Source organism: Ochotona curzoniae, unplaced genomic scaffold (genome assembly GCF_017591425.1).
Source record: "Ochotona curzoniae isolate NIBS_2020 unplaced genomic scaffold, NIBS_Ocur_1.0 scaffold_4506, whole genome shotgun sequence".
Lineage (NCBI taxonomy): Eukaryota > Metazoa > Chordata > Mammalia > Lagomorpha > Ochotonidae > Ochotona > Ochotona curzoniae.
The window spans coordinates 67,785,523-67,798,306 of record NW_024467119.1 but is presented as its reverse complement, the minus strand read 5'-3'; the positions used below and the strand labels follow the sequence as shown (position 1 = coordinate 67,798,306).

At 45.8% G+C, this 12,784-nt stretch overlaps 1 protein-coding gene across 1 annotated transcript in view; it reads left to right on the top strand.

Annotated features, from left to right (window-relative positions):
- The window catches only part of SETD7 (SET domain containing 7, histone lysine methyltransferase), a 44,643-nt gene that overhangs the window by 24,351 nt on the left and 7,508 nt on the right, over positions 1–12,784 (top strand). The window contains exons 3-6 of the mRNA XM_040967289.1: positions 186–387; positions 4,890–5,079; positions 8,906–8,987; positions 11,689–11,806. Of these exons, the coding sequence (XP_040823223.1) occupies positions 186–387; positions 4,890–5,079; positions 8,906–8,987; positions 11,689–11,806 (592 nt within the window). The remainder of the gene's footprint in view (positions 1–185; positions 388–4,889; positions 5,080–8,905; positions 8,988–11,688; positions 11,807–12,784) is intronic.

Sequence of the window (12,784 nt, the reverse complement as noted above, 5' to 3'; positions counted from 1 at the left end):
CCTAACCTTACTGTATGACTGAAGTATCTTTCCTAGCCACTCCTGAGACTCCGCGAGATTTTCACAAACACGTGGCAGGGCTGGCACAGAGCCGGGCGTGCGTGCAACGTCTCCGATGTGGTCCCCTGTTTGAAGAGCGGTGAGTTATGGTCCCATCAGCCTTTTTGTTCTCTCTTCTCTTACAGCACCCTGGAGGGGTATTACGTGGATGACGCCCTGCAGGGCCAGGGAGTTTACACGTATGAGGACGGAGGAGTTCTGCAGGGCACTTACGTGGATGGGGAGCTGAACGGCCCGGCCCAGGAGTATGACACGGATGGGAGGCTCATCTTCAAGGGGCAGTACAAGGACAACATTCGGCATGGAGTGTGTTGGATCTACTACCCAGTAAGTCTTGTGGTGGGCCACCTGGCTGCAAGTGGCATGCTTCAAGAAAAGAATCTGACTTCTGCTAGCAGAAAGTGAAATCCATTGTCCGGGTTAGAACTAGGGAAGCTGTAGAAACCCAAAGTCCTGAGAGCTGAGGCTGTGTGTGTGTGCGTGTGTGTGTGTGTGTGTGTGAGAGAGAGAGAGAGAGAGAGAGATTGAAGTGTCACTCTCTCTGTCATCCATTGTCGACTTAGATCCTTAGGGGCTACTCCTAATTCTTGTTCAGCATTGTTTTCTAAAAGAATGCTTTCTTCACGGATAGAATAAGTTAGTTTTATCATACCATGGATAAAGTTTTTTAAAAATTGCAGTGCTTTCCATTACCTGGCAGGCAAGAAGAGATGAAGGAATATTTCATTGCTGCTAGGAATTTTAGTCTGTGTTTCTTAGATGTAAAAATGAACCCAGCAGTTTCCAGTCTTTTCATTTATTATACTGCTGCTGCTTGATTTTGCAATCTCACTCAATGCTTTTTAAGGTGCTTTTTGGTTGATAGAGATTAAATTGCGGTGATTAAAATGAACTTGCCTCTGAGTGTTTGATAGCAGTTTATGATATTTATGGAATTAATTAGAGCAAAAACAAGACATGGGAAATCTCGAGGGTGGGCACCAATGCGCTCATTTTTGTTTGCATTTCAACTATCCTATCTGTTGTTAGGGAAGTTCTAGAAAATGTTTCAGAAAAATCCAACTTAGAAGACATTATACTGAATATTTTATTCCATCTAGAAGTTAAGTCAAAAGTACATTTTTGCATTTCGCATTACTCTGCACCTTCTCAGCTTGCAATTTTAAAATTTTAATAAAAACAAATTATTTGTTATGTGATCCACAAGATCAGCATAAATCTTGCTCTAGAAAAGAACAGTGTTCGAAGAATTGAGAAAGCATTTTCGGGTGGTCTTGGTGGGATGTGGGATGGATCAAAAGTCGCCGCAGATCCTACCTGGGAGGTGGCAAGCAGCAGAGGAAGGAATGGTTCTCACGGAAGCCGTGGCTGTGCAGGTGCCAGGCTAAGCACGAGGCCGCCAGCTCTTGGGGGCGGCTGAATGTCAGGAAAGAACAAACCATGAGCAGCCAGTTTCAACTGGGTGAGACCTAGCATGCCCTGATTTAGCTGAGAAATTCCACCTGAAAATGCAGCTATATATTTTTACATTACTTAATTATTTAAAATAATAATTAATAATAATCTGGAGCTAGCGCAATGGCTCAACTGGCTAATCTTCCAGCTCCAAGAGCAGCATTTTATATAGGCGCCAATTCGTGTCCCACCTGCTCCACTTCCCATCCAGCTCCCAGCTGGTGGCCTGGGAAAGCAGTGGAGGATGGCCCAAGTGCTTGGAACTTTGCACCTGTGTGGAAGACGAGGAAGAAGCTCCTGGCTCCTGGCTTCAGATAAGCTCAGCTCCAACTGTTGCGGCCATTTGGGAAGTGAGCCAGCAAATGGAAAATCCTCCTGTCACTTCTTCTACTTCTTCTCTCTGTAAATCTGCCTTTCCATTAAACAAATAAATAAAAAATAATATTAATTTATGTTCAGTGTGTTTGAAAGGCAAACAAGCCCTAGTGCACACACACAGAGCGAGTTTCTATCTGTGAACAACCAGAGCTAGACAAGGTTGAAGCCAGGAGCTGGCAGCTCAGTGTTTCCCACCAGGTGGTGGAGACTTAAGTACTTGAGCCTTCACCTACTGCCTCCCATGGTGTGCATTAGCAGGAAGTCAGAAGTGCTGAGTAGCCAGGTCTCAAATCAGCCACTCTGACAAGAGGTAACTTAGCCTCTGCACCAACCACCCTCCTGCCACACCCCCCGGTAATCTTCATTTTTATTTTATTAATACAAGAGAAGACTGCTTTGGGTGGGCGACTTGGAGGAGTCCCAGGCTTTGCTTTGTTTAGTCACACTTGCTTCACGGCTGGTGCCCGTCAGCACCTCAGGGAGATGACCCCACCCCCTTGCACTCTGGCCTCTGAATAAAGTGAAGAATACTGGATGCTGGTGCCAGAGATCAAGCTGTCCATTTTATGATGGCAGTGTTGGCTGAGAGACACAGCGTGGGGCTGAAGCCAAAGCAGGCTGCTGCCCTTTCTCCTCTGACCTGAATAGACACACCAACAGTAGACAGAGTTCCTAGACAGCTGCAGGTTCCCTCTGGGCAAAGGGACCCGACTAACATAGCTCTCCAAGATGAGGGCAGAGATGCAGAGGTGTGCCAGGGGTGCAGGTGCTGCTGAGCCCAGGGCCCAGGAGAGTATGAAAGGAAAATGAGCTGGGCATGAGGCAGCAGCCATCATCCTTTATCCAGCAGCCAACCAGCAGGACAGGGATCAGCAGATCCTGCCTTCTCACCAACCCAATGAAAGTACCAGAAAGCATGTGCTTCCTCCCTAACACTCCCAGCTCCTGCAGGCTCTCATAGTACTGTGATGTGGACACAAAGCAAGAACCAGGCAAAGTGGGGGGTGGGATGATCTCCCTACAGAATTTATCAGCTCACTCTAAGGAGAGGTTGCTTCTTTTACAAAGGAAACTGTGATATAAACTCCTTTGTCAATAATTCATAACCCCTTTGGGAAATGAAAGATTTCTGCTTTCTTTTTTGTGGATAAAGAATGCACTTCCTTAAAACCAGAAGTGCAAGAGGCCAAGTGTGAAGCCCTAGTAAGACACACTCATGTTTTAGGCATACAATGTGAGCTGATGGCTTACTTACAGTAACCATGGCACCTGAGAAGCACGCAGTGCCAGATCACTCCAGCTCAGTAAGCAACACTAGAAGCCTGAAGGCAGATCGTGCAGAGTATCATCTTCGTTTCTGCAGGGTTATTAAGGATTAACTTAGGAGAAAGCCATGAGCATATTCCTGATGCCTTTGTCATCAATGAAAAATGCAACTGTTTTCCTTTCTATGGAAGTGCTGTGATGCCTAAAAAAATTATAATCTTTTTTTCCTCCAAAAGGCAATTGGAGTTATGGTGAACTGTAGAAATCATTAAATTTATATTATTATTATTATTATTATTATTATTATTATTATTATCTGAGAGATTTACGGAGAAAAGGAGAGACAGAGAGAGAGCTCTTCCATCTGCTAGTTCACTCCCCACAAAAGGTGAGCTGACCTGAAGCCAGAAGCTTCCTCTGGGTCTCCCCCAAGGGTGCAGGGTCCCAAGGACTTGAGCCATCCTGTGCTTGTAAGCAGGGAGCTGGATGGGAAGTGGAGCAGGCAGGAAATAAACCATTGCCCCTATAAGATGCTGGCCCCAAAAGGAAGAGAACTAACCTAACTGGCTCCAGAAATCATGAACTTGATATGGTTTATTCCTACTATCCCTGAAAAGTAGCTTTTGAGAGCCCTCCAAAGTCATCCTCCATGACTTTGAGTTGCTACTAACTATTTCTAGGTCCTTTGGGGAAATTAATTAATTAATGAAGCTTTTAGAAGATGTGGTTGCATCACTGTAGTTGGATCAAATTTTCGAAGTTTTAAAATTTCAAAGTTACAGAGTAAGGACCTTCGGAATAGGGGTATGGGTGGAGAAAAGAAACGTCTCTGGCATCACACATTATTTTTTTCTCATCCCATTTCAATTCAAAAAGTATTTATGGAGCACCTGCTGTGTCCCTGGCTCTGGCCAGGATTCAGAAGTTCCTGGGAGCCTCTGTTCTACAACACTCTCAGACTCTTAGCAATGAAATGCACAAGAGTTAAAATTACAGCAAAGCTGGCTCCTCTCCCAGAAGGGGCAAAAGGCAGAAGAGTGCAAAGAAGGAAGTGATGTGAAAGGGAGTCGAATTCTTTTTTTCTACCTTTCCTTTCAATTCCGAAAAGGCTGATCTTAGAAAGGCAGTGTCCCAGGTTCTTTAGGCTGTCTTAGATATGCAGGCATCTCTGTCTTCCTGTGTATGCAGTTAATTCGCCAGTACTGTTTAACCCAAAGTTATCCTTAGTAGACGACAAATCAGAAACAGCCTTGAGAAGCAGATCTCCTGCTGCAGATCCTTACCCGCTTAGGTACTGGGTGAAAGTTATACTTCGCAACTGGAAGTACAAATGTAGTCTCTCTGTTTCTTTTGTAACAGACTGACAAGATAGAGGATCAATAGGTGGTTCAGAATCACAAAGCACAATTTGTCTCTTCTTCTCCAAATCAGGTGCACTTGCCCCTGTGTCTAGAACTTTCCAGCAGCATGCGTCAAGGTTTGGGGTGGACAAAGAAGTGGATCAGGAAGTATGTTTCATTTGGGTCTGTAGCAAGAGAATCGTGCCCACTAGCATTTGCTCTCAATTCATGTTGTCTTGGGTTTCTCACATGAAGTGTTCTTAGTCCTTAACAATGATTACTCCTGCAGATCATACTAACAAAGGGAGGGCAGAAAGGAAGCATCTTGGATTCGTGTCCATAAAGAAACCCAGAACATAATGCTATCTGCCTTTTGGCTTCTCCCATCAGGACGGAGGCAGCCTTGTAGGAGAAGTCAATGAAGATGGGGAGATGACTGGCGAGAAGATCGCCTATGTGTACCCTGATGAGAGGACCGCACTTTATGGGAAGTTCATTGATGGTGAGATGATCGAAGGGAAGCTGGCCACGCTTATGTCCACGGAGGAGGGGAGGCCTCACTTTGAACTGATGCCCGGAAGTAAGTGCACTCTGCCCTCACGGTTCATTCTGATTCCAGAGTGGGGAGCCAGCACTTGAGGGGGTGGTTCTTCTCAGTGTGCTTTGCTTGAACATTGGGGTGCTCGGGCCTTGATACATCGCAGAGGTCTACAGCAGCACACACGGATTTGGCTGAACTTGAAGCTGGTGGCTGGGTGTGTACCTGCTCTGGTGCTCCTGCTGATGGTTCTGGGGCCTTCTCTGAAAGGATAGTATGGACTTGGGACAGGACTTCTCGGAGTGGGTCCCGCGAGAGTCAGACCCAAAGCTGACACCTGTGATGCCTTCTAAAGCCTCACTGTGGAGCTGACACTTCCGCCCACTGTCTGTGGGTCTGAGCAAGTCCAGTGGCCAACCAAGCTGAACGATAGTGAGACAGGGCCAGTCGGTACCCCAGCACCTCAGTAGGGCATGTTGAAAAGTCATATGAAAAAGGGCACAGATAAATAATTCTACATAATTCTGGGAGAGGATAAATTAAATTACCTAATCAGCAGTGATACTCCGATCAATATCAAATGGTTCTCAAAAAACCCTAAACTATGGTCTGATAATACCGAAGAATTCAACCGGATAAGTCTCCAAATTGAAACCAGCTGCAAAGTTGATTCAGCTGTAATTCGCCTGGAAAAAACACAGACATGTTCACACCCCCGCCCTCTTCAGAAGGTCATGTGTGGAGCTCACACTAAATATACACACAGACCCAACTGACTGTATTGGGGCAAAAAGTCTCATTTCCTTTCAAAAGCACAACATGGCACAGGAAAGCATTTCTCTGAATATAATGACTTGCCATCAAAAATCAGGAAAAAGAAATCAACAAAACATTTACATTCTTGAGTAGCATAGCCTAGGAAAGCTGTATGAATGGGTCTGACTCCTTTAAAACCATGTGTTTCTTTTTTTTTAACGAAGATTTATTTATTTATTAAAAAGTCAGATATGCAGAGAGGAGGAGAGACAGAGAGGAAGATCTTCCATCCGATGATTCATCCCCCAAGTGAACGCAACAGCCGATGCTATGCCAATCCAAAGCCAGGAGCCAGGAACTACTTCCAGGTATCTCACATCACACGGGTGCAGAGTCCCAAGGCTTTGGGCCATCCTCGAGTGCTTTCCCAGGCTACCAGCAGGGAGCTGGATGGGAAGTGGAGCTGCCAGGATATTAGAACCGGCACCCATATGAGATCCTGGGCGCGGTCAAGGAGAGGACTTTAGTTGCTAGGCCACGCTGTCAGGCCCATGTATTTCTGACCCAGATTAGATCATGGGACTGGGGAAGTAAAAACAGTAAAAATTTATCATCTTGTAGACTTAAATAATATTTTGCAACTTGGAATCCAAAGGAGAATATCCAAGTGAAGAATCTCCTAAAACAGAAGAGCTGGCATTGTGTTTAAGTGGAATTTCAGTGGCTTAAAATGTCTCAGTCTTTTTTTTTTCTCCCTAAGTTAGAAATTCAGGCATTCCAAATGCAATGTAAGTTTCTGGATTGGATCCTGGCACAGAAACAAGGAAGTTAGTGTGAAAATCAGTGAAATCTGAACGAAGTCTGGAGTTCATAGTAATATATCCATGTTGCTTTCTTAATTTTGACAAATGTACCAGGAAGAACTTAATGCTAGGCAAGACAGCAGGGACTCTCTGTTCTATCTTTGCAACTTTGCTGTGTTTTTAAAATTATTCCAAGATGAAAAGCTTCTTTTATTAAAAAAAAAGGGGGGGGGGCGTGGAAGCCATAATCTTTGAACCACAGATTCTAGGATCTGTGTTCCTGACATACATTATGAAAAAGACAGGGTTGCAGTGTTTAAGAGACAAGGTGACTTCGGACGAGGGGGACCACAGCTGGTGATCCCAATTTTAATGCTTCAGAGGTGACAGCATTGCTAGCGCAGAGAGCCTGAGCCTGGGAGGAACTTAGCGCTCCAACGCTGACTGTGTTAAGGCCTGGAGCAAGTTATCTGTCATTTCAGAGCCCTTTTTTCTTCATGATGAAATAAAGATATAAGCACCTCCCACAAAACCCCATCATGAAATGTATCCCTGTGATGGTGTTCTTCCCCATGTAAATAAGAAAGTAAGATTTTTGAGGGTGATTACTTCTCAAGGGAATGACTGCTTTTCTTAACAACTCACGGCTGCCAACAGCAAACACCCTCTTCACAGTAATGGGAGGCGACAAAGAGCGCTGTTGGCTGCACTCCAGCAGGCCATGGTCATTTTAAGGAAGTTGCACAGTTCGACATCAAAAGGGTTCCGCGCCACATTGCTTTGGGTAAACCTGAAGTAGCAGGTGCAGGACTAGTTCCCACTGAGCAGCCAGGGACTGAGGGTGCCTCGGTAGTCCTGTGCCCGTGAGGGGCGCTGCACTGCAGAGCCGGGGAGACTGTGACGAACTCCCATAAAGCATGCCCCATTCGGCCCCTCTCCTCCCACCAACCTTTTCTCTTTGTGCTTGTTGAACCGCAAGCTGCGTCTAGTCCTCCACTGATTCTCTCACTGAAGCGTAAGAGTGCAATTTCATCTCACCTCTTCACTGGCCAAGGCGCAGCTGGAACATGGAGTCCGCACAGCATTCTGGTTGTGAAAAGGTTTTAGAAAAGCAAATGAAATGGACCACGGGCTCTTCTGTTAGCGAGTTACTCTTTACATCCGGGTCTTAAATCTGTTCCCGGCTCTGCCTCTGGCGCCCCCTACGGGCAGCTCGTCTCAGGCTCCCATGTGCCTGCTTCTGCCTGGAATTTGGCCTCATGGTGACCCATGGTTCTCCTACAAAGAGGGGAAAGGGAGACGCTCCCTTGGTGTCAGGCAGTCTCTTCCACAGTGGCCCTGTCACCTCAGGGCTTCCATTTTCCACCAGGAAGGTACACCCCAACTTCAGCCGCACCAGCTCTGGAACCCCCCAGGACACAACGTCTTCTCTCTGGTCCTTGCCTTAGGGTGGCCACTTGCGGCTCTGGCAAATTCCCGTGGGATTCGTCGGCTCCTCTGCTCCCTCTGTAGCCCAACCAGATTCTGTGTTTTGAAATATGTGGACTGTTACCTAGCTAGGAAGTGGTAAGCACTGAGGGACATGACAGGGATTCTCAGCGCTGCTACAGGGAATGCGGCAAACGATGGACTTAGCAGAGGGGAACCTTCTGGCTGCCAAGCTTGTTTCTCGCTTTGTTAGCCTTCAGAGCACCAGATGTCTTCCGTGGCGTTCCATGAGGGTTCTCAAAGGCTAGTGCCTTGAGGAGAGCCAACGGCAACCCGAAAATGGCTGCGTGCTTCAGGTTCCGGAGTAAATTACCGAGTGGTTCCTGTGCCACCTTCGTAGAAGAGAGGGCTTTGTTACTGCATTGTCTGAGCAGCATCCTTCTCCTTGGCTCTGCTGAGGTGGAAAGTCTGTTCTCTGGGTGGGGGACATCTGTCCGGCTCAGCTGTTCGATTCTCCGGACTGTGTTTCACTTAAAGGGAAACAAGAAGAACACAAAACCGTAACCCCATTTGATCTGATCAGAGAGAGATCTCAGAATTCCACGATAAACGTTCTTCTTGATTCAGAATTGTAAGTGCCCAAGCTTCTTTCAGATTAGTTGAACAAAAGATAATTGAAAAAACAAATCGAGATTTTAAGAGATACAGCTGATGGCTGTCCATTCAATTCTAAAGATAAACCTGAAGAACGACTCTAAAAACCATTCACTGGAGTTGAAGAATTTCATTCTGCTTGGTGTAACCTGAATAACAGTTTTCATTCCTTTGTTTGGTCTGAGGCCACATTGCACACTTGCGCTGATGTTTCCGTTTGTTTTCAGACTCTGTGTACCACTTCGACAAGTCGACTTCGTCCTGCATCTCCACCGACGCGCTGCTCCCAGACCCTTACGAATCAGAGAGGTACTCTCCTCCTTGCAGCTGTCACGGTTTATGTGAGGTGCAACGGCCCTGCGAGGGGGAATGAGTGCTCCTCTGGGCCTCCACTGCTCACACCTCACTCCTCCAGGACGTGGATGCTCCCTTTGCAAGTCCTCCAAATACAGTCACACAACCCAGGGAGTGTTTTTGTTTTCATACAGAATTGTTCGCTGTAGAAGGACTTCTCTACCTATTCAGCTACAGCCTTGCCTATGCGTCAATCCCAGGAGGAAAGCCCGGCTAAGCCCTGGCCGGCCCTGCCCATGCGTCCTATGATGTGGGTCAGGGTTAATTTGTCACTCTAGGTCCTTGCATCCCACAGAGATAAGGGGTCCAGGTGCAGACACATATAAGGTGCAAGAAGTGATAATAAAATCTGTCCCCAAGGCAAGAATGTGAACACACTGGGTGATGGGCCAAAAGCTAGGCAGAAAGGAGGTGGGATATAGAAGGGGGCACTGAGAAAGTGCCTGGCAGCAGCTCCAACCATGGTCTGCAGCAAAAGAGAGAGAGAGAGAGAGTTGATGGTCTCCTTTATGAAACCATCTGGCGACTGTATGGCCCCTCCTCAAGTTCCACATGGAGCTGAATGTCTGTATTTTCATGACATCCTCCCTTTAGATTCCAGATGAAGCACATGCATCTTGGGAATGGGGGTATTTTGATTGACAAGGAGGACAGTGATGTTCAGTCCAGTAGACCTAACCAAACTTCCTGCCCATCCTCCATTACCTTTCTTGGAGCTGCAGTTTGTGCCGGAGTCACCTCGGTCCTCCGGGGAGCATGCTGTACTCTCTCAAGTTCTCGCCTGAACGCCCTGAACTCTCCTTATCTTCTGCACCTTTGGAGGGGTCTGGAACACAAGAAAATTCCTTTATCCACCACTCGCAGAGCATCCAGCCCATTCCATCTCCTCTTGTGCCTATGGCACAGCTGAGCTCCCATTACCTGAGAATTTTTTAGGATCTGCTCTGATAGCTAGCAGTGGGTCTGTTTATCAGTAAGAAACCTTCTGAATAAGTTTTCTCTTGCCCATCTGCCTTGGTAATAAACATGTATCATTTCCCCCACCCCCATTCAGTTTCTATAGCCATCTGAGAAGTAGGGCTCTACCCTTTGTTTAACTAACGGGACTGACTTCACAATGTCACAATGAATAAATGGCCTCTTTTTTGGACATGAGACTCTGGCCCAGATACAGCAGAATGTCTGGTCTCTTTGTTAGCCCCAAAACAACACAGTCCATGACTGCAAGAGCCTGTCTCTTCTGCTATTATTGTTGTAATGACGCTGTCCAGCAGTGTCCCGCTAACTCCTGCTGCTTAACAAAAGCAAACCTTTGCTTTTATGCTCCTGGATCTGGGGGTCAGCTGGGGTTCCGTCTCTTTCTACTGGGCCCAACGAGGCCTAGCTGGCCTGGGCTGGACTCCAGGCTTCCAGCTGGTCTCAGATCTGTTTCACATGTCTTTATTCCAAGACTCTGGGGCATGTTCCTCTCCTACAGACAATGGCCACTCTAGCAAGGCATCTGGCAGACACTTGGGCCATGCTTCATTACACCAAAGACACAGCATGCAGTCACTTCCACCGAGTTCCACTAGCAACATGCATCATAGGGTGGGAACAAAGTCAAGATAGCAGGATGCTAACCCCATCCTCTCTGAGGTCATATGGCAAAAGAGGCAGGATGCCCACAGAGTCTTCCACAAGTCCATGTGAAGTACATATAGTGAAAAAGTTATACATGGCTTCCAAAAGCTTGTTGCACCAAAATAAACTTCTCTTTTAATGCTGCTTGCCCACATATTATGTGAAGTTCCTCCTGATAATTCTATCACAGAGCAAGTGGAGAGTTGGAAACAATAATTCAGTTTTCCAGTTCACAAACTAAGCATAGGATTCGTGTAGCAAAAGTTCCTGCAAGGTACTGGGACATATACTTTCTTAGGAAATTCAGTTCCATGTCACAAATGTTGTTTTCTTTTATGAATCAGTGGATTTCCTGGGAAAGGCTGCATTAGTAAATATTTTAGCTGTTTCACGCTATCTAATCTCTAGTCTAGTTACCCCACTCTGCCTTTATAGAACTAAAGCACTCATACACAACATACAACAGATAGGCATGACTATGTTCCAATAAAAATTTTACTTACAAAAAAGCAGCCACAGCTAGGTTTGACCCATCGGGCATAGTTAGCCAAACCCTATTGTGTATACTCTTGTTGGGAATTGCTTATTTCATATAGCTTAATAACTATTGTTGTTTCATGTAAAATATTTGACACTTAACTAAAACAGCTTTTCCCTCCTGTCTGGCCCCAACAAGCTTGAATATTGTCTTAATGAATACAGGAAGGTCCTCTGTTCGCCCACTAAGACACTGAAAATTGTCATTAACTAAAAACCAAGATTCACTTACGTCAAGCACAAGTAGCTTTATGAATATATAATTTCCTTGTCAGCAAATTTTAAACACCACTCTTAAAAGAGACATAACTGCCACTTCTTCCATTTCCAAAGCTAAAATAGTATGGTGTAGCTTTCTCTTCTTTCCTTCCTTCTTCATTGGAGTACAGTGAGCTGACATTTTGAATTCAGTAGCCAAAATGCTATTTGGTGGCTGATGATAAGAGTGACTTATCAAACTTCACAAGTGGTAATTTAACTCCCCTTTTCTGTGTAGGGTTTATGTTGCAGAGTCGCTCATTTCCAGTGCTGGAGAAGGACTGTTTTCAAAGGTGGCTGTGGGCCCCAATACCGCCATGTCTTTCTATAATGGAGTCCGAATTACACACCAAGAGGTAAGTTGGGGAGTGAGTGGAGTGTGCGGGGCGGGGAGCCGACAAGATTGATCGCAGGGCTGTGTGTCAGGTAGCACTGGTTTACTTTCATATTAGCCAGAAATGTTAAGGAACAAGAAGATTAGGATTTTTCATATAAAATGGATTGGATGCTTTTCTCTTGATTTTGAGGTGCAATAGATTTTTTTTTTTCACAAGTTCCATTGCTGTTCTATAGAAAGTGTTATAATGCCATGAATAGAATAGCAACTGCTTTGTACTGGACTGCACCCAGTGCCTGAAAAGACTCAAGATCCAGCCAAGAGTCTGTCAGTAATTAATGCATAACCTTGGGCAGGGGGCTTTATAGGGAAAACCCACACAATAGCCTACGTGGAAACAAAAAGTTAAAGTTACACAAGCTTTGAAATATCTCCAAGACTTTGGGTCTCTGACTTAATTTTGCTTCTTCACCCCACAGTGGACTTTCAGGATCTGTTTAAGGGAAAGGGCAGCTGGTGCAATTCATGAACCTTATCTCACTTTCGACTGTTTGGCACTTAAGCTTGTGGCTGGCCCCACGCATTCATGTCCTCACCCTTCAGACTCCTGTGCAGCCATTAGGTGCAATTGCCCTGGAATGGTCAAGTTATTAGGCATTCAGAGCAATTGCACAACCAAGATAGTGATTTACTGAAACTGGGCTGTGGCCAGGGAGACAGTGTTCCCATGCCAAGGCCGGTGTGCTCTGTCAACAATCCAGAAAGTTCCACAAGTTCAGCCTCTGAAAGTGGCTCTAGGATAATTACAGGTTGCAGAAGTAATGCTCCTTACCCGAAAAGTCTGGGACCACAGGTGTTTCCAATTTCAAAATACTCACATATACATGAGGAAGTGTCTTAGGGGTAGGCCCCAAGTTCCAACATAAAACTCATGTACGCTTGGTACACACCTGCTCACTCAGCCTGAACACTTTACATGTCATCCTTAGTGCGCCCA